This window comes from Rhinolophus hipposideros (assembly GCF_964194185.1).
Source record: "Rhinolophus hipposideros genome assembly, chromosome: 9".
NCBI classification, from domain to species: Eukaryota; Metazoa; Chordata; class Mammalia; order Chiroptera; family Rhinolophidae; genus Rhinolophus; species Rhinolophus hipposideros.
The window spans coordinates 50,957,816-50,984,195 of record NC_138055.1 but is presented as its reverse complement, the minus strand read 5'-3'; the positions used below and the strand labels follow the sequence as shown (position 1 = coordinate 50,984,195).

Here is a 26,380-nt window from a genome sequence, read left to right as displayed (position 1 = left end):
CTGGGAGGTACAGAGTAGAAACTTAAACCTGGTTTCCTGACTCCCAATCTAGGGTCCTTCCCTCTTTTTTTTTTTTTTTTTTTTAATCCCTTTCTCCTTCCCTACTCCCTCCCTGATCCCTGGTGCAAATACAAACGTATTTCCATTAGTTACTGATTGGCTCTAATTTATTAAAAAGTTCTCATTGGGAAAATAACTTTTTCTGATTGTTTTTTCCTATTTTGGCCATTAACATTTAGTATGGGAGCAAAACATTTAATGTTTTTTAAAAAGCAACATGTTAATATATGCTGTGTTTCCCAGAAAGTAAGACCTAGCCAGACCATCAGCTCTAATGCATCTTTTGGAGCAAAAATTAATATAAGACCCGGTTTTTAAATAATTTTTATTATATTAAAATATAATATAATAAGACTGGGTCTTATTAAAATAAAATATAATATATAAATATAATATAATGTAATATAATACTGGGTCTTATATTAATTTTTGCTCCAAAGGATGCATTAGAGTGTCAGGGAAACATGGTATTAGAAACATATACACATATATTCATGCAGATAGATGATAGGGAGTCATTCTTCCAACCAAACTGATGATGTCACTGGAGAAGAGAAGGTCAGTTGGAACCTGCCGTCTGGCAGTTACAGGGAGCTGTGGCTAGGCATAGGGTACTCAGGAGCTGCCCCAGAGCACTTAGCCCCAAAGCAGCCAACACTACATGTCCTGGCTTGTGTACTAGAGAAACAGGACATCTTTGTGACTGACAGTGATCCAAAATGGAGAAAGACAAGCCCCCACAGTTGGTGACCCCCACATCAGTGACAGCCATCATCTCGAGGATTGAGGCTGCCAAGCTAACTCGGGCTCAGGAGGTAATCCCTGAGATGAGGGGGTTTGATGTGGACGTTGGGGACTGATCCCAGATTTGGGTAAGATTCCAGCTCTGGACCCTCGGGGTTCCTGGGATCCTCAGTAAGCCAGGTTTGCAGATAGATTGGTGAAAAATATCCACCTCCTAGACTTGGCTTCTGCAGGGCGAGCTGGAGTCAAAGCACCACCCAACTCCCTCACCCCCTCCCTTGCTGTCCCCCCAAGGTTGGGCAGGACCCAGGAAGAGAATAGCCCACAGAAACCCCAGGATGACCCTGACACACAGAGGAGTGGATCCTAGCAGGGTAGGAGGAAGGGCCCAGAGTTCATGATTTGGGAGTGTGTTCTTCACAACCTATCAGAATTCCCCAAGCTGAGTCCTAGAAGCTCACAGGGAAATGGCCAAAGGCTGGAATCACCCTGCTCTTGAGCCTCTAGTGCATTTTTTTATGGGAGACTCTGATCCTGAGGGTTTCTTGGGGCCTCATTTTTCCCGTCTGTTGCCTGTGCCTCCTTGTGAGGAGAGATGTCCAAAAGTCCCCAGCAAATTCTGAAATTCTGAAGACACGTTTGCTGTGGATTTTCAGTATTCCTTCCCTGACCTGATCTTAATCATTAAAATGACAGTAATAAGAGCTACTTATTTTTCATTTTATGTGCCAGGCACTATCCCAAGTGCTTTACAAATATTAATTCATTTAATCTTTACAAAACCCTGTGACACAGGTACTATAGTGATCCCCATTTTACAAATAAGAAAACTGAGACCCCAAGAGGTTACATGACTTGTCTGAGATCACTCTACTAGGACACGGCATCTGGCTCCAGAGCTCACACCTCTAAATATTACCATCTGCTATCTTCCATACAGGATATTTCTTCCCAGCTCTCAGATATCTTGGACAATGTCAATTGTGTCATCAACCGCTTCCAGGAAGAACTGGGATATGATTTAAAAGAAAAGGCAAAATCTCACCAGATGGAGCAAAAGGGCAAGAACAGATTCATCTTGCGAGAGAAAATTGCCTCCTTCTCCAAAGATGCTAAGACTAAAGAGAAGCACTTGTACGAAATTCTCCACTGGCTGGGTGACTGGGGTGAGTCTGCAGGCTGGGTGCTGTCCTGAGGGCAGGTGCCTTTCCCACATCCTCACCAATAGTTAGCTCTCATGTTTTTCATAATAGCCATTCTAAAAGGTATGAAGTAATATCTCATTGTGATTTTGATTTGCATTTCCCTGATTAGTGATGTTGAACACCCTTTCATGTACTTTTTGGCCATTTGTATATCTTCTTTAGAAAAATGTCCATTCAGATCCTTTGCCATTTATAAATTGGATTGGCTTTTACTATTGAGACATGAGTTTCTTATATATTTTGGATGTTAGCCCCTTATCAGATACATGGTTTGCAAATATTTTCTCCCATTCTGTAGATTGCCTTTGCATTTTGCTGATTTCTTTCACTGCAGGAATTTTTTAGTATGATGTCATCCCACTTGTTTTTGTTGTTGTTGTCGTCCAAAAAACATCAGCAAGACCAATGTCAAGCTTTTTTCCTATGTTTTCCTCTGGGAGTTTTATGGTTTCAGGTCTTACATTTAAGTCTTCAATCCATTTCAAGTTAATTTTTGTGAGTGGTGTTAAGATCAGGGTTCAATTTCATTCTTTTGCATGCGAATGTCTAGATTTACCAATACTGCTTATTGAAGTGACTATCCTTTACCAATGTGTATTCTTGGCTCCCTCGTCAAATATTAGTTGAATATATATGCATGGGTTTATTTCTGGGCTCTTGATTCTATTCCATGGGTCTGTATGTCTGTTTTTATGCCAGTACCATACTGTTTTGATTACTATAGTTTTGTAATATAGTTTGAAATCAGGTAGTGAGGTGTTTTGTTTTTCTTTCTCAAGATTGCTTTGACTATTTGGGGTCTTGTATGGTTCTATATAAATTTGAGAATTTTTTTTGTATTTCTGTGAAAAATGCCAATGGTGTATTTCATTGAAGCTATACGTGGTTTTGAGTAGTATGGACATTTTAACAATATTAATTCTTCCAATCCATGAACATTGGGTATCTTTTCATTTACATGTGTCTTCAATTTCTTTCATCAGTGTCTTATAATTTCCCGTGTAGAGATCCTTCACCTCCCTGGTTAAATTTATTCCTAAGTATTTTATTGTTTTTGATGCTATTGTGAGTGAGGTTGTTTTCTTTATTTCTTTTTCAGATAGTTCATTGTTAGTGTATAGAAATGCAACTGATCTCTATATGTTGATTTTGTGTCCTGCAACTTTACTGAATTTGTTTATTAGTCCTCATAGTTTTTTGGTGGAACACGCTAACTATTTTATAGAGGAACCCAAGGGTGATATTCACAGCACTGAATGACCCTTACTGCGTGGTTACTGGTCCAAACAACACTGATGCCAGCTGTAAGAAACTGGTATATTGGGGCCGGCCAGGTGGTTCAGGCGGTTGGCACCCCATGCTCCTAACTCAAAAGGCTGCCGGTTCGATTCCCACATGGGCCAGTGGGCTCTCAACCACAAGGTTGCCGGTTCGATTCCTCGAGTCCCACAAGGGATGGTGGGCAGCGTCCCCTGCAACTAAGATTGAACACGGCACCTTGAGCTGAGCTGCGCTGAGCTCCCGGATGGCTCAGTTGGTTGGAGCGCATCCTCTCAACCACAAGTCGATCCTCTCATCCGGCGGTTCGACTCCCACAAGGGATGGTGGGCTGCGCCCCCTGCAACTAGCAACGGCAACTGGACCTGGAGCTGAGCTGCGCCCTCCACAACTAAGACTGAAAGGACAACAGCTTGACTTGGGAAAAAGTCCTGGAAGTACACTCTGTTCCCCAATAAAGTCCTGTTCCCCTTCCCCAATAAAATTAAAAAAAAAAAAGAAACTGGTATAGCCATGTGGGTGTGGACGAGCTGCATGTCGCCCTGGAGCCAGGTGCCACCCCCATTACGATCAGCTATCCTATCACGAGACCTCAGTCTGCTGTGAGGTGTGGTGGATACTGCAATGTTGGAGGAAGGTGCTATAGGGATGTACCCCAGCCCCCTCACACTGCCCTGCCCCTGATGAGCTCTCGGTTTAATAGTCCTTCAGCTGCCCCCAAGAACTAAGCAGGGCTGTTGATTCCACTAAATTCATTTAATTGTCCAGATATTGGACTAGGCTATGGAGATAGAGCAATAATAAGGCAGACACATCCCTGGCCTTAATGTACAACAATACTATTTAACGTCTATTACATATTTTCAACATGGCAGGACTCATGTTGATCATTTCACATGTATTATCTCATTCGATCTTCACTCAATCCTTTTACAAGCAAGGATACAGAGGTTCAAGGGAATAAGTGGCCCAATATCACATAGCTAGCAGGAAGTGAAACCAGTCTGGCCTCAAGGACTGCTGGTATCACCCTTGTGCTATAGGGCTGCTTAGGGGCTCCTTAGAAGCCTAACCCCCTCCCTTCCCTCTCCAGGTGACAGTCTGACATATGAGATCAGGAACAGGAAGAGTGAGGAGGAAGAGGAAGGCCTGGATGAATGGATTGAGGTGATGGAGAAGGTGTTACCTCTCTCCCTCATCACCACCAAAGGAGGCATCGAGTCTCTCATTTCCCTTTGCTCCACTCTCATTGAAGGACAAAAGAAAAGCATACAAAGTAGGTTCCAGGAGTACCTGGGTGGGAGGCTGGGTGGGGTGGATGCCATCTCGGGGTAAGAAGGCACACACCAGAATCTGTGGGGGTTTTTCTGACTCTCCTCCATAACAAAAGCTGTACCTGAGATGGATGGGCAGTGGTGAGGGGTTTGGGTGTTGATCCCAAGCTGGGCACTGAGCAGTTCTGAGTTGTCCCTCAGGACTGGAGGAAGGCGTGATGTGGACACAGCTTCCTGTAGGTGCTCCCTGTAGGAGCTTGTCGCTAGAGTCCGGAGAATATCTTTTCTTACTCCAAACCCAGCTACAGAGACAAAAGTCTGGTGAGACTCAGCCAAAGGTTCCAGAACATTCTCAGTTGTGGCTTCTCCAGAAGTGGTCAGTCAAGAACAAGGTTCAACCTTGAAATTTTACTCCTATCAGCACTAGAAGGGACCTGCAATGATCTAACTCTTATATTTTGTAGATGAGAACGTTGAAGTTCAAAGAAGAGGAGGGACCACAAAGAAAGCTTGTGGCAAAACCAGGCCCCATGCTTAGAATTTCTGGCTTCTTAATCTTACTCAAAAGCATGGGCTTTAGAGTCAGACAGACCTGAGTTTGAATCCCATATGCCATTTTTTGGCTGTGTGGCTTTGGGCAGGTTACTTCAGCTTTCTGATCCTCACTTTACTCATACACAAAATGAGGACACTGCCCTCTTGCAGGGTTCCACTTGGTACAAGACATCTGGCAAAACACGTAGAACACGCTTAGGGCTTAATAAACAATATTTACCAGTAGCATTTTATCACTGACTCTCATGGCCAGGTTCCTTGTCATCAAGCAAGGTCCATAGTTGGGGGAGGGAGGGAGCAGGGAAAGGTGGATGAAAAGGAGACACACTCTCCTACACTCCTTACCATATTCTCCAAATATAGTTGTTTGTACACTTGACTTATTTCCTTGCTAGATTATAAACTCGAGGACAAAGGTTGTGTCTTATTCATTTCTTTTTAGGGATTAGTTATTGAGCACTTACTAGGTACCTGATACTGTGCTCGGCACGAAACATGATTTAAGTTAAGTACTATGAAGTATATACTATGATTATCCCCATTTTTCAGAAACAGAGGCACTGAGTAGTTAGGAAACTTGCCTAAAGCAAGTGGTAAGTAAGGATGGGATCAGCCCAAGTTACCTGATTCCAGAATGCAAGCTCTGAACCACTAAGGCCATACAGCCTCTCTGACAATATTAGATTGATGCTAGCTTGACTTCAATGTCATTTCATTGATATATTTCCTTTAGCCCACATCCAAAGTTAGCCAATGTTTTTTCTGCCAGTGATGTTCATTGAATGAGCAAATGAAACGAATGGGTGTTCCAAGAGAATCACTCCAGCAGCCTTACACATGGCAGATGTGACCCGGCCCTGACGCGCCGAGGTCTATGAATTGGTTTGAACACAGAGTGTACAATCTGTGTTTATGTGCATTTTCCTGGGGAGAAGGTCTCCTGCTTTCATCAAAGTATCAAAGGAGTTTATAACCCCCCCAAATGGGAAAGGACATTAGTCATTAAAAACAAAAACATGTGGACAGCTACAGGACCATGTGATAAATTCTCTACAAACACGGTCCAGTGACAACAAGAAAGGGAAATAAAGCTTCCCTGGTGATCTGGAATCTAAGTACCAGGTAGGCTTGTAGAGTTTGGATAATTGGCACACACAGATATTGAGGCTGGGCAGTAGCGTGATTAGAAAAACAACTCTGCTCTAGGGAAATATGGAAGATCAAGAGTACGTGGAATTGAGTTGAACTGGATGGAATAGTTCCAGTTCTGGTGCTATGGAGCTGGCAGGCCCTGACAGGTAAGTCCTCGGCAAGCTCTGAGCCTAGTAGAGCACTCTCCTGCCTTTTCCCCTGGCCCCCCGCACAGCCTCAGCTCCTTGTTCTTGCCAAAGCCCTAAGGCAGTTGGATGGGAATTTGGCCAAGCAGGGTCTGGAGAAGCAGTATAACCCTTGGGACCCATGGGAGCTTGTTGCCTTTGTTCTCTCTCCTTCTTCTAGGGTCCAAACATACCTTTTGGCAAGGCTGGCAGGAAGAAAGCCCACAAAAATCTGCATCCTTCCCTGAGCCACTGAGCCCAGAGCAGATGGTCCAGGACAAGAATACGACCTGCACCAGGGTCTCTGAGGTGATGTCCATGCTGCAGGAGCTCCTGGACTCTCCCATGTTCAACCAAGGGGAGGTCAGGGCCATCAGGTACATGTCCACTGTGGTGGAGAACCTCAACAAGGCCTTGATCCTCCAGCACCAGGAGAACAGGAGCCTGGAGACCAAATACAGGCACCTGAAAATAGAGATGTGCAAAGAAATCCGCAGCCAGAGGTTATACTCCCAGCAGTCCCTCCGAGTCCTTGAGAGTAAGCGGGATGCCCTACTAAAGCAGGTGGAAATTCTAGGGGGAAAGTACCACGACCTTCTCCTGATAAAGCATGCCTTAGAGTTCCAGCTAAAGAAGGCTCAGTCTGCTAGAGGTCAAGCAGATGACTCGGCCAAGATTTTCGTTGACTCCCCGACCCCCCCTGAGGAAGGGACCCTCCCAGAGAAAGAACCAGGCGTGGAGGAAATCCGACAGGAACCCAAGAAGGAGGAGCAGTTGTTTTCACCACGTCCCACGGCCATGGCCAGGGACCGTGGTGCTACGTCTTCCACATACCCGTCACCTTCCACCATGACCATGCAATGGAGGATCGCAGATGTGTACAGCAGCAAGGGTGCTGAAAGTCTTCAGCCTGTGTTGCCATCCTCGGTGGATCACAAGTTTCCTAAGAAATGGGAAATAACGGTGGCAGAGCGCCCAGGCCACATAGTCAAAGACCAGAAGGATTTCTTCCAGGAAGCAGCCCAGGAGAAAGAAGGACTGCCAATGAATTCCCATTTTAGGGATCAGCTGTCCCCAGAGAGCTCCCAGAAGGTGGCCTTGGAGAGCAAGGTGCAGCGCTGGGAAGAGGAGCTCAGCTGGGAGCGGCGGAGGCAGCAGTGGCTGGAGGAGGAGGAGGTTTGGCTGCAGCGGCAGAAGACGTGGGCCCTGCTGGAGCAGGAGCACCAGCAGAAGCTGCGGCAGTGGGAGATGCAGGAGGTGGCAAAGGAGCAGCAGCAGAGATTGGTCCAGCCGGAAAAGGGGCCAGGGGGCCCCCAGAGGGAGCCAGAGCCGAGGGAGGATACCGACAGGACGACCTTCATGACCTCCAGGCAATGGAGACACTTGGAGAAGGCATGGCTGACACCTCCCCCAAGCCGGGCCCAATCTGCACGCCAAGGCAGGAGCCCACACTTGCCCAGGTCCCCTAATATCCAGCAGCCTACCCCTAGAACTCAGAGGATCACGATTTCAGCTGATTTTACCCAGAAACCATGGACCCGCCGCATTCTCACAAAGCCCAAGAAATCAGCCTCTGCTCCTGTCACAGGGGAATCCATCTGCAAGGTGGCCCAGCCGCCTTTGCATATATCGCCGATAACTCTGAAGGGGAAGGTGTACCACATGGACATGGAGGCCCAGAGGAAGAATCTGCAGCTCCTGAGTGAGGGTGCAGAGTGGGGGCTGCCCCACTACCTGCGCAGCAGGGCCCTGGAGCTCACCGCCACCACCATGGGGCTGAGCGTGCTCAGACTGCAGGGCCTGTGCCATAAGTATATCGTCTACAGACACTTCCAGAGCCTCCGGTAGGTCCTCCCTGGCACACACCCGGTGTGTGGGCAGAGCCAAAACCCAAGGGGAGAGGAGGAGCATGGGGTAAGGGGGGCCGGGGAGAAGCACCCGAGGCCTTGGGCAACCCTGAAGGAGTGGGCGGTGGGGTGCTTACCCATTGCTCGCCCTGTAGTGGGCTTTTCCTTACTTCTTCCTCCCTCCTTCCCCTCCTGCCCGTCACCCACCTACTATGCTCCCCGCTGTGCTTACTTTCTTCCTGTTTCCAGCCCAGCCCCGAGGCTCCACACCTGACACTTCTCTGCTCCCTGCCTTCCCTGGCTCTCACCAACCTCCACTTCTCTTCTTGCTCCTGGGAATTACAAATGGGGAGTCATGTCTGGTTAACAGACGTGGGGGGAGGAAGAGGCCCTTCACCCACCGAATGACTCCTTCTCTCCCCAGACAAGAAGTGATCAAGCACATACAAGCCATGCGAGAAACGGGGGCTCCCTACGAGCCCCAGAAACTCTACATCTTCCTGGAGCACACTGACCGTCTGCGGGATCTCCGTCTGCAGGCCTTGACGGACAGGCAGAAGGATCTGGAGGAGAAGCGCCAAAAGTGCCTGAGCAGCATGGTCACCATGTTCCCCAAGGTGGGCCACCTGCCTGGTGACCTTCTCGGGGGTCAGCACAGCCAGTAGAGGTGGGGCCAGGAAATGAGCCGGCAGGAACGTGGAAGTGACCGGATGTGGGGGCAGATGGTAAATAAGAGAAGCCAACACCTCTGAACCAGGAAGAGGTGAAGACAGGAGGTGGCTTGAGTGTAAGGAACGGCAGCTTCCCAATATCCATCTATGGTGCCAGCACTAGAGATGGACCTTCAGAAAGAGCTAGGGAAGAAAAGACTCTTCTGGAGGGGGAAGGTAGCCGGGCCCTGCAATCCCAGCTTTACGGAGATTCTCCCTCCTGTAGGGTCTCTGCCCTTTTCCTGAAGGTTCTGGTTGCTCTCCAGCTTGGTCACAGCTGTCCTCTTTACCTTCATGCTGGGGACATGCTTTCCTTCTCTCTGGGGACAGCTCCCCTGCTTTCCAGATGCCAGGTTTCCCTTGTTTTAATGAATCACCTCCTCCAGTCACTTCCTGACAAACGGTACCTCACAGACCTTGATTGTCTGGAAACATCTTTACTTAGTATCTACACTCTTAATTTGCAGTTAGCCTGGATATGGAAGGCGAGGTTAGAATTCATTTTCCTTCACGATTCTGAAGACACTGCTCATCGTCATCTAGGTGTTGGCATTGCTATTGCGAGTCCAAAGTCATTCTGAGTCCCAGTTCCTTGAGTATGACCTATTTTTAATCTCTGAGGGCTGTCTTCAGTTTCCTCTACTCCTTCCCCCATTATTGGGGCAGAGAAGCATCCAGTGCTGACCTGGTCCCCAGAGGGTTAGCCCATGGCTTGTAGGGACTGGGGAATCCCACAGTACTGACCCAGAGCCTGCTGGGATCTCCCCTAGGGTTGGGCCAGGAGGTAACCCCCTGAGTTCTGGACAGAGTGGCTTCAGTCTGGGGGAAGCAGTGTGCTGAGGGTCTCTGTGCAAGTGCCAGGAGCGGGCAGTTGGAAGTGCCTCAGCCATGGAGCTATCTCCCAACTCAGTTCCCTATCACCTTACACTAGTCCTCATCATCTCCCGTACGTGCCACAGGGACCATAGGACAGTTCTTCAGGTGGTTATGAGGGTTCCCCCAGCTCCTTGCCCAGTACCAGGTTGGGGCTGGATGAAAGCATTCCAGGCACAACCTGGTCCCATGTCATGAATCCTGCCAGTGCTCGCAGGAGTTCCAGCTGCTGTGGCTTCCTTTGGTTTTTTTTGTCCTTGCTGTTTTGCCTATTGTCCAGATTTTCCACAGCAAAGGAGATAATAGGAGCAAATAACAATTCAAAGAAATTCGAGACCTTGGAGTCCCAGGCGTTTCTAACTGGAAGGATTCCCTCGGTCTGCTCAGCCCTGAGTTAGACAATGCTTCCTCTTGCCCTAGAGAGGAGATAACTTCCTGTCTCCCTGACGCTGTTCTGCCGGTTCCTCTAGCTCCAGCTGGAGTGGAACATTCACCTGAACACCCCTGTGCTCACCTCTCCAAAGCCAAGGAAAAGCAAGCTGTCCTCATCCTTATTCCGGCGGGTCCACTCCAGCGGCCCCTCCTGCAAGCAGCCCCCAGAGAATCTTCCGTCCAAGTACCAGGAACGTGTGCCCCTGTGGATGGCCCGGTAGGTGCAAGAAACCAAGGGGGCAGCCAAATGGATGAGTGGTGGGCAGGGAGCAGGGGGGTCGGTTGGGGAGGATGGCAGCTATTTGAGGGCACAGACAAAGCTCACCCCATGAGTGACAAGGCACCCGTCGTCTTAGCTGCCCTGCCCAGCTCTGGCCATTGGCCCAGAGGAGGGTGTGCATGTATGTGGTGGTGTGGGGGCTTCAGGGGCCAGCCTGACCAGGTATGTTCCAAACCATGCAACTGAAAGACTCTGGGGACCCACAGCTGACAGCTCATAATCATTTCTATCTTGAGCATTGGTCCGGCACCTCCCATTGGTCCATCCATACAAACAAGCCTGACCATTCCCACTGTGTGACCCCTGGCTCAAAAAGAGACACTATGAGCCTCTGGGAAGCTGAAAAGACCCACATCCACACCCACCCAAGTATGGCCCAGTTCAGGACATGTGCCTGGGGAACCTCTTCCAGCAGCTCCTCAGCAAGAAGAGCCCCAGAAAGGGGAGACTTAGAGTTAAGGGGGCAAAGATAACAAGGAAGGTGGTGACAACTACTTGAGAAAGGAAGAAAACAAGGCCCAGTGTCTTGGGCCTTGTGGCCCTGGAGAGCTTGTTGCTGCTTCTCAATCCCACTCTCTCACTCTCACCCTCCTTCTTTCCTTCCTTTCTTCCCTCCCTCCCTCCCGCCATCTAACTCTTGGTCTCTTTTTACATTTTCCACCTTAGCCAACAAGGAAACCAGATGGAGACCGTCTGGAAGACTGATGTGGCTTCCTCTAGTCACCCAATAGAAAAGAAGACCCCCACCAGCCTGTCCTGGGACCAGCTAGGGGGGTGCCCAGATATTCCCCGGCTGTTGGAACTGGATGTGCATTCCTGCTACCATAAAAGCTTGATGTCCCTCAAGGCCCGGTGAGGCACAAGGCTGGGAGGTTAATCTGATTCAGGGAGACGTGCCCTCCAGGCCAGAGGAGAGTGCACTCTGTGTCTGTCCAGTGGCCCAAGAGATCTCTTTCTCACCATTAACAATGACCCCCTTTATTGTGCCACATAGTATCGGCCACCAGCTTGCATCCCCTCGCCAATCCCAATCTAGTTCTCTCAAGGACTTTCCACGGTGTCTCAGAAGGTCACACAGAAGTCTTCCCTTCCCACTTGTTTCCTGAGCTGCACGGGAATCGCTCAAGAGGTGTATCACGCCCTAGGTGTGAGGGTTGTTCTCAAAGAAAACCAGGTTCAGAATAATAGATGAGGGAGACCAAGAGGGGCCTTCGCACTGTCATTTCCTTCAGGCCTTCAGGAACCGTCCTTGGGGAGAGCAGCTGAGGGGAGGGAGGCAGGACTCTGGGCCAACAAGCGGCTTTTCTGGTTGGGAGGGTTCGCCTCTCCTTTGCCTCTCTTGGCTTGAAGATATCACTATCGATGACTCAAGGCTCTTTCAAGGAGCTTTCCTAGATGCTCGCTCCCACTGCCTCGCGTGGCCCTGGCCCTGCCCCAGTTAAAGATCTCTGACAGGGAGAGGGCACGGATGCCCGCCAGCCTTAGACCTAACCAGAAGCAAGCGCTGTCAGAGGCTGGTGCCACCTCACACAGGTGAGACAGGCTAGCAGGGAGCATCGAAGACGCTGCTCCTTGGTTACGCTTCTGCTCTGAAGTGGGCCTGGGAGTCCCAGTTGGACATTAGCATTATAGTCTGCCAAGTACATAGATACCTGGTTTTCAATGTCTGGAGAGGTTCCAAGGCTGTGCGTGCGTGTGTGCATGTGTGTGTGTGTGTTAGTTGTTGTGAGCTGACTTGGATATAGCATACACAATTAATTGAAAACAACCAAAACAACAACGTGGCAGAATTCAGTAACCCAGAAGTCAACTGGGGCCCCGTGCCCCTGAGATTTGGCTACATTTGCCCAAGGCGCCCCCACAGTGGTGTCTCTCCTCTCGGAGTTCCTTCTTGTCTCCGTCTGCATCCCTAACAGTGCCTGGGCTCTACTTGGCATCTGTTTGAATCTGAGGCCCCCAACCCCTTGGTTCTTCCTACCCACATAAGTATGTGCGCATAAATATCAAGTGTACACATTCCACTTGACCCCAAGCATTTCATGTTAGTAACTTTCTGAAAGTGTAAGGGGGTGATGGGGAAATGGACTCTCAGTGAACCTCTTTTCTTCCACTCTTTCTTTGGTATAACATGCAGAATTCAAACACTCCTGCCTGACCCACGCAGAGCTGTTCCACCCACACCCGGACCTCCACTGGGATCTCAGCTTCAGGCTTAAGCACTTATCAAAATATTGTTCTCAGCACAGACAGCTTCTCCTTTCCAGGGGAATTTAGGTGAATACAATTTTCTTCCCTTTTTTCTAACTCTATACAAGTTTATTCCCTTTATCTCACTACCAGGTGTAGAGGCAAAGTCCTCGTTCTTCTGCCGTCTTTATCCACATCCCAGGTTGGCACCGTCTACCTGCGTGTCAGGCTGGTCCTTGGCGTTTCAGTGTGGGGGCTCCCTGAGTTGTCCTGGGATCCCGGTACCGTGGCAGGAGAAGTTCTCTGCCACTGCCCAGGCTGCTGCTGCCTCGGGCGGTTGGGGGGTGGTCACGCTGCTTTCCTTTTGCGTGCTCTGTGTGTGCCCCTCTGGAGACACACTCTGCTTCCACTCCCAAAAGTGCACCTTCTCTTCGGCCGCCTGCCCACGATGAATCCTCAGGGTGACCCGCTGTGTGGTCCCAGGTCACTCACCTCTTTGTAATCCTGCCCACCTCACCTGCTGCCCCGCCTGCGCTGTCCAGGTCACAGCACTGTCTAGTTTCATAACTAGGACCGACCTCGTGCCGACTGCCCCATTCTCCTGGTGTACCTGGCAGTGACAGCCTGTCGCGTCTCAGGCCTGCCGGGCGGCTTTCAGTATGTGGGGAGGGCTGTCCATTTTCCCTCTGTGGTTTGGGACACGGGGAAGACTGTGTCCCTCACAAACCAGCAGACCTTCCCCTGCTTCAAGATCTTTTCCTGCTTTGCCTTACAAGCGTCTCCCTGGGGCTCTCTGTCTGACAGGTAAGATAGCCCTGTGTGTGCACACATCAAACGCTGTCTGCAGTTGCAGAAGAAGCTTCACCTTCCCTCTAACTGGCCCCCTTGCTCAGGGTCTTCCTGCACAGCTAACATTCACAGGGGTGCACATGCGTGCGCCGAGATGCAGGCTTACATCGACGTCCAACACGCTGGTTTCTGGGCAGATTAGATGGGGGTGGAGAGGAAGGAACGTGGGTGGCTAGGAAGGAACAGGGAAGAGTGAGGGGAGGGAAGAGGGAAGCCGTCTGTGAGGTAAAACGAGGCGGATTCACCAGAAAAGAAGCAGAGCCCCTGGGATGTGGCAGAAATGAGTGTTAGGCAGTGCCATGTCTGGGTCAACTCTGGGCCCAGCCCTGACTGATGTCCCAGAGACAACCTGGGAGGCTCGCAGGTGAGTGGGGTGGGCACCCACATCCTGGGGCCTTGTCTCAGCTACTCCCCGACTTATAACTGCATTAACTCTTTCAGTGCCTCAGCAACCCAAAGAAAGGAATGCCGGGAACCCTCAGAAGAGTCAGCTGAACTTGTTCATAAAAAGTCAAGCGAGTCCCTTCCTGGAACCCTAAAAAGCCAAAAGGATCGAGACAATCACAGTCCCCACTCCATCCCTTAGGCAGTGAGTCTCAAACGTTAGGGTGACTCAAATCCCACGAGAACTTGTTCCAAATGCAGACTCTCAGGTGGTGTTTTGAAACAAACACCATGGGTGTTGCTAAGTAGTCCTAGAACTTTGAGAAACTCTCCTTCCTTCCTCCAGCCCCCAAACTGTATATTTTTAATAAAATAGAGGTGTGTGTATTTTTACAATTTTCTTTCTCATTGCTGATCCCACACCTCCCCAACTCACTTTTGGAACCAGGTCTATGACCACCCCGGCCAATGACTGAACACGATTCAGAGAAGATTCTCCAAGTGTTCTCTGTACTTAGGGAGCCAACAAGCAGAGACAGCTAAGATTAGTGCTTGGCACGTGGCAGGAGTCAGTAATGCTTCCATTAATCACGCAGAAATACTGATGGTTAGCACAGACGCACAGAAGATAAAAACAAAAGGAGATGCCGAATACGAGTCAGAGCTAAGTATCACGGGGTGGGAGGCAGAGGCCAGCGAATCTCTGAGGAGTGACAGCAAAAGTGATGCAGGTTAGCTAGCATGTCCCTAGGTAGACTGGGAGGTCCCTGGTGGAATAAACAAAGACAGCCTTATCCTAGAACTCCAGGTTTTGAAATCACTCCTTTGCTCCAGGACAAAATGTAACAAGGCCTTGAGGTTAATCATAAAATTCCTTTTGGCCTGACAAACGGAGCAGATCTGATAGATAAGAGTGGGTTACTTTGCTAATTCCTTTAGGATGGGCAAGCAGAACAAACCTGGTAGACGAATTTCATTAGAAGGCACCAGTTCCCTTCTTCAAACAGTTCCCTTCTCCAAACAGCTCCCCTTCCCCAAACAGGCAAAGGGAAGGCACAAAAGTAAGAGCTTTTGCCTCAGTCACGGGGAACCCCCTTTAGGGAGCTCTGACTCTTTGCTTTCAATAAACTATCCTCTTTTTAAAACTCTTTGCCTCTCCTGGGTCCGTGTTTCCATTCTTCGGTCTCACGAGACTCGATCCCGGCCTACACCCAGAAACTGCTGGCAGATCCAACATCACCTACATCACTTGGGGACTCACGGGAAAAATATTCCTCCATCAAAAGTGGCAGAAACCGAGACACAGTTTCCAAATCTAGATGGTCTGGGCTAAGGAGGCCATCTCTCTGGCAACTGCCTGTCAGTTCAGTGAAGACACTACTTTTGTTAGTTCATTCAGCTACGGAGCACCACCTCACCCTCGCTTTTCCTCACAGGCAGCCATGTGCCTGTCTCTCACTTGGCCTTGCGCCTCCCACTCCTGCTCCACTTACCCAGCCAGACCTGGCCCAGGGACCAGGCATAACCAAACGTGACCTAGGAAATGACCCTATTCTCAGAGAACCCACAATCCAGTGATTATGTTTTTCAGGAATGGTGCCCATCTTTGCTTCCAGTTAAGGCTGAGAGTCTGGAAGGAAGAAAAGGATGTGGGATGCAAACAGCTGGCTCTTGTATGATGTCAGAGTAGGATGGGATTTCTGAGCCACAGCTTAACATATTGCAAGAAAGCCTGATAGGCATTCCTCATGCAGGGCACACATACACCAGCTGTGGCAGCCAAGGGCCAAGGGCTGTTTCTAGCCTTTCAGATCCCAGGCTTATTCTTTTTTGGAGGCCTCACACCAGTTGTATCCAACCTATTAAAATGTCCTCATAGTAAACGTATCGCTTTAAATATTTTGAAAGGATTTTTATAACTCTGCTTTGGAAATTTACTGGCTATGAATAAATTTTTTTAATGTATAGTTGGCTGTGACTTCTCAGCAATCATCAGGCGTAGAGATGAAATCAAACAAGTTTTGTAAATGTAATGGGAATATTTGAATATTAAATTTGACAATGTAATGAAACTGACAAAACTTGTATAAACATTTAATTATATATACGTATTTTTTACATTTTTTGTATTCTGGCGCCAATAACATTTTTAAACATTTCAGATGCTCTTGGCACTGTGCTTAAGTAAAGTTCCTAGTGGCTAAAGCTGCTCTGGTGATGGAAGACTTGGACTTTTTGGACGTCCTCGAGCAAGTTCTCTGGCAAACAAGCAGAGATGGGGAACCACCACTAAAGTATGAAGGGGATCTGAGGGAAGGGTCTACGTTAGCTCTGACTGTTACCTTTAAGGAAGCATGAGTGAAGTGGAAGTAACACAAACCTTTTGTAAACAGTCTAGCCAAAGAGCCAAGGAGAGGAAAGTCATGTGGAGTCTGGTGTGTCCCACGGACTAGGGAGGCCAACTTGGAAAAAGTCAGAAAGAGGATGAGCATGACTCCATGAATGGAGGAGTCATCTCAGAAAGAGAATATGAGCATGACTAAGATGTAACTATCAAAAAGGGGCTTTGAAATAGCTATATTTAGTATGTGAAAAGATCCAGTCTAGTGGAAAAGATGGACAACATGCATGAACTGGTGGGGAATTTGAACAGACGATAGGAAATTGTAAAAAAGAAATGGAAAAATGGAAATGCTAGAAGTGAAAACCTTAATATCAAAGATGAATACAGTTCAACACTTTTATCAGCAAACTGGACAAAAGCAGAGGGGGGGAAAAATCATGACCTTGAAGCTAGGTCGATAGAAATTAATCAAACTATAACAAGAAGAATAAAAGCAAATATGTAAACAATCGAGCAAACCCAAAACTAAGCAAGATGTGTGGGACAATGACAAATGGCCTAACACACATGTAACTGAAGTCCCAGAAGAAGAAGGATGACAGAAGTGGGCAGAAGAAATACTTCAAGAATCACTGACAATTTCCCAAATTAATGAACGACAACAAACCACAGATCCAAGAAGCTCAGAGAACTCCAAACAGGATACATACAAAGAAAAACATACCTAAGCATATCATAGTCTGAAACCAAAGGACTGAAACCAAAGGTAGAACATCTTGAAAACAGCTAGAAAGGGGGAAAAAAATACACAGAAATAAGTAACAAAGCAGTCTTCTCATCAGAAACTTTGTCAGTCAGACGGTTCCTGAGGCCCTGCCGTACCCATGCCTTACAGGTCCACAATATAACCCAGTAGCATTCGACACTTGATCTTAGCCAAAAGGCCCAGTAGCATTCTAGAACATTTCCCCTTTTGGGGCTGATATTAATTTAGGCAGGTTTCTGTTACCTGCAAAAACAATTGTCTGGAGCTGAGCAGTGACCTACAGGGCATGGGCTGTCCAGTTCTCCACAGTGCAGCTCTCCCTCTCGGGTCACACCCGCCCCTCCTCTCTTTACACACACCCAGCCCTGAGGCTGGTGGCTGCATCACCCCCAAAGGCTATCTATTGGCTATGACTTGAGAGGAGGCAGAGTCAGTGGAGGCTAGATATACTAGTCGACTGATCTAAATGCCCCTCATGATAGGTCCTGGGCTCTGACTGTTGCACCGAATTCTTTCTTTCCGTAAAGGTGACCAGCCCAGAACAACCAAAGCCTGAGTCCAGCTGGCACACCTGGCAGGGCTCTGCTGAGAAATGGCAATTGCCATTTGGTGGCAATGTCCGTGAGGGGAGGCAGTTGTCAATAATTTAGGGTCGAGAAGATTCAGATTTCCTCTCCCACAATCCCTGTTCTGAGTCCCTGGTAGGTCTTTGTCGCCACCCTTTCTGGAAGGTAGTTCCTTTACTGCAGGAGCCACAAGGAGGCAACAAAGAGCTTTTTTGAGGGACTCCGCCAGCCGGGAGAGGGAGAAAGCCTGAATTAAAAGCATGGGAACTGCTGAAAGATAGACACAACTGAAGCTGGGCGGGATTCATCTGAGAAGGTGCCTGGCTGAGCATGGAGAGCAGGGATGGCAAAGGTAGAGGGAAGAGACAATGGATTCCTGGCCCATCCCTTGGACATCTGGATTCTGCAGACAGTTCTTAGCGGCGGAGTCTTTTCTCCCTCAGCCTAAGGGCCACTTCTTCTTCACTTGACCACCCACCCCCAGCAGGGTCTTCGATTCTGCAGGTGAGAGATCTGTCCTTGCAAATTATTTTTCAAGTAACTATTTTTTTAGGAACTCCACAAGGAGAGTTTCCGGTAGACTTTCTCAAACGTGTATCATGTCCTTATTTATCCATCCATCCATCCATCCATCCATCCATCCATCCATCCATCCATCCATCCAACAAATATCTATTGGGCACTGATGCAAGGCACTGTTCTGAGTGTTAGAGATATAATATCGAAGAGGATAGGGTTTTTCATTTTTAAAAGTGCTTTCACAGAGCTTATATTCTATTGGGGAGAAACAGACAATAAACAAAAAAATGAGTAAAAAACACAGAGTCAGATGGTAAAAGATGCCATGGAGAAGCACACATTTCAAAAGAAGGGTAAGGTACCAGAATGTAGGGGTTACAGTTAAAATAGGTCATGTCAGGTTTTAGTGAGATGACACTTGAATAAGACTGGAAGGAGGTGAGGAAGCAAGCCCTGGGGGAAGAGCGTGCCGAGCAGAGCGGACAGTACGAGGAGGGAGTATGCCCGGCACATTCAAGGAATAGCGAAGTCTCCAGTGTGGCTGCCACCGGGTGAGTGAGCAGAAGAGAAGGAGGGATGCTAGAGAAGTGATCGGGAGACAGACCACTGAAAGACTTACAAGCCACTGGGAAGACTTTTTGCTCTGCTCTGAATGAACAGGAGCCATTCTTACTCTGAATGAAATGGGAACCATTGTAGAATTTTGAGCAGAGATGTGACATCATCTGACCTACACTTCAAAAGCATCACTCTAGCTACAGTGATGAGAACAGAATGAAGGTTGGGAGGGGGAAACAGGGAGACCAGTTGGAAGCTATTATAATTCCCATCCCAATCAGGACAACTTAGTAAAAGAACTCAAATGCTAACTCCCCCTACCATGAAGACTGTCCTAATCCTCCCTAAGAACCCCATTCTCCTGGGGGCTCTCTCCATCCATTGTTCATGCATCTCTTCCAGCGCTGGTCAGTCTTGCCTTTGTTCTGGAACTACTGATGGGCCTGTCCTCAGCTCCACCATACTTCAGACTCTTTTAAGAGCAGATGCTCAGTTGTTTTCACAGCTGTAGCTGCCCCGGCACAGAGTGCTACACACATAGTAGAAACCAAGTCAGACTTTCCCCTAAGGAATAAGTGATCCCATCGGTCCTTAGTTAAGCTGCCTTGCTCTTGCTTCTGAGGCTTTCTCCAGGCTGTTACTGGTTCCCCTCATGTTCCCCACGTCAGCCTCTGGTCCGGGAGGAGTTCACTGTCTTCTGCCTGTGTACTCCAGGGGGCGCTTCAGTGCCTCATGCCACAGGATATCCCCAGAGGATTTTATCCTCCCCTACCACTCTGAACATCAGCCATACGATGATGGGTCCCACATTTATCCCTAATTCCAATCTCTCTCCTGAGTCATAGAATTGTATGTCAAAAAACCCAACTGAGCATCGGTTGCCCACTGGCACCTCCAACTCAATTTATCCAAATAAAACTCATCACTGTTCCTTCTCACCCAAACGAGCTTCTCCACTTGTGCTATTTTCGGTGCACTAACCATCACTGTCCATCTACCGCCACACCAGAGTGTCATGTGCCTGATTTCTTGCACCCTCGTATCTAATCAATCACCAAGCTCTATCCAGTTTACATCTTACGTGTCTTCTCCTTGGTGACTACCCTAATTTAGACTACTGACTGACCACCCTATCTCTAGTTTTACTCTTTTAATCTATATTCTGTATTAGGCCAAAGAGGTCTTTCTAAAATCCAGATCTAATACCATACCCTGCTTGAAAATTCTTTTGTGGTTCTTCATGAGTTTAAATCATGGCCTATAAAGATTTTTGTGACAGCTCCTCAGCCTGGCTGTATATTCCATTGTATGGATGGACTGTAATTTATTTAATTAGTCTTCTGGTAACAGACGTTTGAGTTGTTTGTAAACTTTTGCTACTATAAGCAATGCTGTACTTGATAACTTTGTGTATAGTTTATTGTAAGTGCAAATATATTGGATCAGAAATTATATGCATTTGTAATTTTGACAAGTATTGACAATTTACAGTTCTACCAGTAACATATAAAAGGGCCTATGTCCCCACAACCAGGCCAGGGGTCTACTGTCAAACATTTGGGATTTTTGCCAATCTATAGGTGAAAAATGATATCTAAATGTAGTTTCAATTTTCTTGTGAGTGAGGCTGAGTAGTTTTTCATATGTGTAAGAGTCATTTGTCTTTCCTTTTATGTTAACCATCCCATTTTCTTATTGGATTTTTCTTCTTTTTCATATTGATTTGAAGGGATTTTGTATGTATGAGGCAAATTAGTCCCTTTGTCTATGATACGAGTTGCAAATATTTCCCCCAGTTTGCCATTTGTCTTTGTTTATGGTGTTTTTTGCTCTGCAGAAATTATAGATTTTTATGTTGACAGAATATGTTTTTATGCTTTGGGAAATTTTATGCTATTCTGAAAAATACTTTCTCCACTATGACATTATAAATTTATGGTTTTACTTTTACATTTATTTAAACACAATTGATTCATATGGATTTATTTTAGTGTAAGGACTAGAAATACTACATATTTTTTTTAAGGCGGCTACACAATTGCCTCAATACCCCTTACTGTATAACTCATCTTTTCCCTACTGATAGACAATGCCATCTTTATCATACACTAACATTTTAAATGTCTTGGGTCTAATTCTGGACTCTCTTTTGTTCTCTTGACCAAATTGCCTATGCAAGCACCAGTGTCCCCTGGATTTTACTATTTTAATTCTTGTAGTTTTTTTTTTTTTTTAAAGATTTTATTGGGAAAGGGGAACAGGACTTTATTGGGGAACAGTGTGTACTTCCAGGACTTTTTTCCAAGTCAAGTTGTTGTCCTTTCAATCTTAGTTGTGGAGGGTGCCGTTCAGCTTCAAGTTGTTGTCCTTTCAGTCTTAGTTGCAGGGGGCACAGCCCACCATCCCTTGTGGGACTCCAGGAGTTGAACTGGCAACCTTGTGGTTGAGAGCCCACTGGCCCATGTGGGAATTGAACCAGCAGCCTTCGGAGTTAGGAGCATGGAACTCTAACCACCTGAGCCACTGGGCCGGCCCCCGATTCTTGTAGTTTTTAATGGTTTAATATCTGGTAGAGCTATTTTCCTCATTAACCTTCTTTTTTAGAATGTTCATGGCTATTCCTCATGCAAAAATTTCCATATGAACTTTATATTCAGATTATATAGTATTAGTATTTTTATTAGATTATATTAAATTTACAGATTTATGGAGAGTTGACATCTTTATGCTAGCAAGTCTTTCTACCCCAAAATAGAGCATTCCTTTCCATGTACTCAAGCCTCCTTTTGTGTCCTACAATATAGCATTTTAATTTGGGGCACCTAGATCTAGCATATTTATTGTTAAGGTTACTCTTAGTTTACTTTATTGTTGGTGTCATAAATGATAAATTTTATTCCCCTATACTTTCTAACTGGCTGTTGTTCATTGGCTTTTTGTATACTAATTTGTGTCCACTTGGCTAAAATGTCTCATTTGTATTATTTTTTCAGTTGATATCCTTGGATTTTTCAGGTAGGCTGTATATTCCATTGTATGGATGGACTGCAATTTATTTAATTAGTCTTCTGGTAACAGACGTTTGAGTTGTTTGTACACTTTTGCTACTATAAGCAATGTTATTAATAATGATTAATAATAATATCATTAATAATGATAACTTTACCTCTTCTTTTCCAGTTTTTATATCATTCCTTTCTCTTCTGTAATTAAGTAGACTAACACTTTCAAAGCAATGTGAAATAAAATGAGTCACAGGGGCCATCCTTGTGGAATACCTAACTTTAATGGAAATAATTTAGGTGTCATTAGGTGTGATTCTAGCTTTTAGACTGAGATGTGTACATTTTGTCATGTTAAAGAGGTCGGGTATTTCATAAAGTCTGTCTGTGATTCTCTTCCCTAGGGATGGGTATTTCCGAGGGTGTCAGTGTGTGTATAAGACTCTTCCTTTGCAGACAGTATCTCCTCAGAGGAAAAAAAAAGGTGTAAAGATATCAAATAGAGTATTATGCTGACTTAAAATGCTTTGTGAATCCGAAGGTAACTTTGTACTGGTCAACAGCTTTATTAAACTTGACTTCTTAGAGTTGATTCAACAGCAGATAGATCCTGTGTCCTCTGACTAGGTATCCAGAAGGTAAAAGCCTTAGGTGAGAGGGAAACAGGTCCTGCTCTAGGACGGGAGTGGAGAAGGGCTGTGCTATCCAAGTCTGTCCGGGTCCTAGCCTCTGAGCACTTGGCAGGAGACGCTGAGACCCCAGCCAAGCACAGTACCAACCAGCCAAGCACAGTACCAACAGCTAACACTTTTTTCGTCAATTGCTATATACTACCCATTTGGGAAAGTAGTGTGATTTACTCCTCAGAACCATCCTATCAAGTGGGTACAATTATTTCCTCACAGATGATCAAACTGAGGCAAAGAAAGGTAACTTGTTCAAGGTCAAAAGCTGGGAGGTGAGATGCTGAGGTTTGAAATCTGGCAGTTTGACTCTAGAGCCTGTCTTCTTAACCACCATGTTGTAATCTCGGAGGAGGACACTGAGGCCCTGAGCAGATGAGCCGAGTCCTAAAGAAATCATGAATGTGGCCTCCACTGTAAGCCAAATCTATCCCAGAGTGTAAGGACTGTGAAAGACTACTCTGGAGCCAAGGGACAGTTACTGGAGGTGGGGTGGCTGGTACTGTTGCTAGCTTTCCTTTTTATTCACACTCTTTTTATTCCTTTGCTGGCTCTTCCTCTACTGTAACTGAAATGGTAGAGTGCCCCAGGCATTGGTCTTGGACCTTCTTCCTTCTTGATTTACACTCTCACCCTGGGCACTGGTACCAGATCTTCATGGTAATGGTTCCCTAATGTGTATCTCCAGGCCACGCCTCTCTCTACCTCATAGGCATGTCAAACCTAACATGTCTAAACAGAACTCTCTGCATCTGCCTCCATACAAACCTGCTCTTCCCAGACTTCTCCTTTTCAGTAAGTTTATTTAACACATTTACTCAACAAATATTTATTAAGCACCTACTAAAGCAGTGAACACAACAGACAAAAATCCCATCATAGAGCTTACATTCTACTGCTGGGTGACATACAATACACAGGAAAAAAAATAAATTACATTATACATTAGAGGAGCTAAGGAGAAACCCAAAGGGCTAAGGAGAAACCCAAAGCACGTAAGGGGTAAAGAGTACAGGAGACGGGGACTAAATTTTTTTCTTTAAAGATTTTATTGGGGAAGGGAAACAGGACTTTATTGGGGAACAGTGTATACTTCCAGGACTTTTTTCCAAGTCAAGTTGTTGTCCTTTCAATCTTAGTTGTGGAGGGTGCCATTCAACTTCAAGTTTTTGTCCTTTCAGTCTTAGTTGTGGTTGTGAAGGGTGCAGCTCAGCTCCAGGTCCAGTTGCCGTGCCAGTTGCAGGGGGCACAGCCCACCATCCCTTGCAGAAGTCAAACCGGCAACCTTGTGGTTGAGAGGACGCGCTCCAACCAACTGAGCCATCAAGGAGCTCAGCGGCAGCTCAGCTCAAGGTGCCGTGTTCAATCTTAGTTGTAGGAGGCGCTGCCCACCATCCCTTGAGGGAGTCGAGGAATCGAACTGGCAACCTTGTGGTTGAGAGGACGCGCTCCAACCAACTGAGCCATCTGGGAGGCAGCTCAGCTCTGGGTGCCGTGGTCAATCTTAGTTGCAGGAGGCACTGCCCACCATCCCTTGCGGGAGTCAAGGAATTGAACTGGCAACCTTGTGGTTGAGAGCCCACTGGCCCATGTGGGAATGGAACCGGCAGCCTTCAGAATTAGGAGCACGGAGCTCCAACTGCCTGAGCCACCGGGGCCGGCCCCGGGACTAAAATTTTTAAAAGGGCAAGTGAGAGGAGCAGGAGATGAGGTCAGAGCAGTAATAGGGGTTAGACCATGAGCTTTTAAAGAAAATGGAGGATTTTGAACAGACTTGACATGAGTGGATTTCCATTTTAATAGGAAATCTCTATTAAATACTCTGACTGCTATGAAGAAATTGGAAGAAGGGCAGTAAAGATGAAAGCTGGGAGACTCATCAGAGAGCTCTTGCAACGGTCCAGATGAAAGATGATAGATCTAGGGGGGCTGGGATCAGGAGACAGTGGGGAAACTGGTGTGACAGGACCAGATTCTGGATATATTCTAAAGGGGGGTTGGGGGAGTTCTAGCATCCACCCAGTTTCTCAGGCCAAAAATCTAGGTCTCATCCTTGATTCTTCTCTTTTCTTCATATCCCATATCCAATCCATTAGCAAGTCTGTGGTTCTACCTCCAAAATATACATCCAAGTCACTGTTTCTGTCCATCTTCACTGCCACCACAACCCAGCTAAACGACCTTGGATGACCTCTCTCCTGGATTGCTGCAATGGCCTCTTACCTGATCTCTGTGCCTCCTTTTTGACCCCTACAAGTCAATCTCCACAGCCAGCCAGAGGGTTCATTCTAAAAATTAAATAACATCACAGGACGGATCCCTTTGCTTGCAATCAATCCTTTATGAGCTTTCCAATGCATTAAAAATAAAGGCCAGGGGATGGCCGGATGGCTCAGTTGGTTAGAGAGCGAGCTCTAAACGACAGCGTTGCCAGTTCGATTCCCACATGGGCCAGTGAGCTGTACCTTCCACAACTAGATTGCAGGACGGCGACTTGGAGCTGATGGGCCCTGGAGGAAACACACTGTTCCCCAATATTCCCCAATTAAAAAAAAAGAATAAAAGCCAAAATTCATACCATGAACTATAAGGGCTAATGTAACTCGCTCCTGATGACCTCTCTGTTCTCATCTCCATCCTTTTTTCTTGCTCATACTGCTCTAGCTACAACTGGGCTCCTGCCTGTTCCTCAAACTCACCAAACTCTTTTCTGCTTTAGAGCTATCCTTTCCCCTCTAAGTCAACTTACCCCAGCTTCTTCCATGACGAGTCCCTTATCAACTGTCAAATCTCAGCTCAGCTGTCACCCCCTTAGAGACCTCCCTGGTAGCTGTCATCTAGTGTAGATACTGTACACTATGCACATAGCCCACCAGACCTCGTATCAGGAAACACACAATCTTTCAGGGTTAATGAGGGGGGGACATTTGCAGCAGAGGGCTACATACCCTGCCAGGGCTAGGAGGGCCAGTCCCCCATCTGACACTTGAATTCCCGGGGCCATGTCCAGGTGACATGTACTCGCAACTCCACTGAAGGGACCGCGTTGGCTGCTGGACAGCTTGGGCAGTGGATCTTCCTTATTCTGAGCTGCAGTGGGTTTCTCTGGAACTACTACACTTTTGTGCCCTCCCATAAAACACATAACAAACAGAAACCCTCTTTTAGAGGACAGTCCTTGGTGTTTCCCAGGACGACTCTTACACCCTCAAACTCCCGACTTTCCCGGGATTTCCCACCCCAAGAGTCCATCCAGCGCACTCCCCTCTGAAGGTGCTTCCGTTGGTTTTCTCTTACCTCCCAGAACCCACAATGTCTCCAGCTGTCCAGGTGGGATTGGGTCGACGTGGGTCGACGGGACCAACTTAGCACCGCTCCTTCTCCCAGGGCCTGTACCTTCTAGGGACGCGGCCCACGACCCTCCATCCGTTCCGTAGACATCAACCTCCCTTCTCCTGTACACATCTCTCCGGTGAGCCAACATCATCCCCCCGTCTCGTGCCTAGCACAGGGCCTGACACAGAATCGTTTCTCTTAAAACCGCTGGTGGAACCAAACAATGCATAACTGGTCCTGGGAGACTATCAAAGACTCCTCCTATTCCTTTTGCTCCTTCGGAAGCCGAATCGCGTCCGCCGCCCGGGCCCGCCCTGCCCAGCGTCGTCCCACTTGGCCCTCGGTCTCGCTCCTCAGTCTATCCTGACCCAAGTCTCGCCCTTCCCTTTAATCGCTTCCCCCAACTGGGTAACTGCTCTGAGGTCTATACTCCCTGATGTTTCCCTACGTGTTGTCCCACTTGGGGAGGCCTTTAATTTCGCCTGCAGCAAAACAGTCACAACTTCGCAGCCATGGCCACGCCCACTTCCCTTACGTTTCCGGACGAACCGGAAGGGATTGCGCAGCCACTAGTTCGTAGACCCGGAATTAGAGGTACCTCACGGAAGCTGG

The 26,380-nt window shown here is 47.2% G+C and overlaps 1 protein-coding gene and 1 long non-coding RNA gene across 2 annotated transcripts; one reads left to right on the top strand and one right to left on the bottom strand.

Moving 5' to 3' along the window:
- Nucleotides 1-656: 656 nt before the first annotated feature.
- Nucleotides 657-14,317, top strand: FAM186B (family with sequence similarity 186 member B). Its single transcript, XM_081061433.1, has 8 exons — nucleotides 657-875; nucleotides 1,745-1,970; nucleotides 4,381-4,563; nucleotides 6,614-8,276; nucleotides 8,704-8,896; nucleotides 10,333-10,511; nucleotides 11,241-11,426; nucleotides 14,052-14,317. Exons 1-8 carry the CDS (start codon nucleotides 780-782, stop codon nucleotides 14,194-14,196), a joined length of 2,871 nt encoding a protein of 956 aa, XP_080917559.1. The 5' UTR covers nucleotides 657-779; the 3' UTR covers nucleotides 14,197-14,317.
- LOC308502888 lies at nucleotides 5,314-26,145 on the bottom strand. The gene is made up of 3 exons (XR_013994105.1): nucleotides 25,730-26,145; nucleotides 7,267-7,375; nucleotides 5,314-6,897 (listed from the first exon to the last, which is right to left on the bottom strand). It is a non-coding gene; the product is annotated as an uncharacterized lncRNA (long non-coding RNA).
- Between the last annotated feature and the right edge of the window lie 235 nt (nucleotides 26,146-26,380).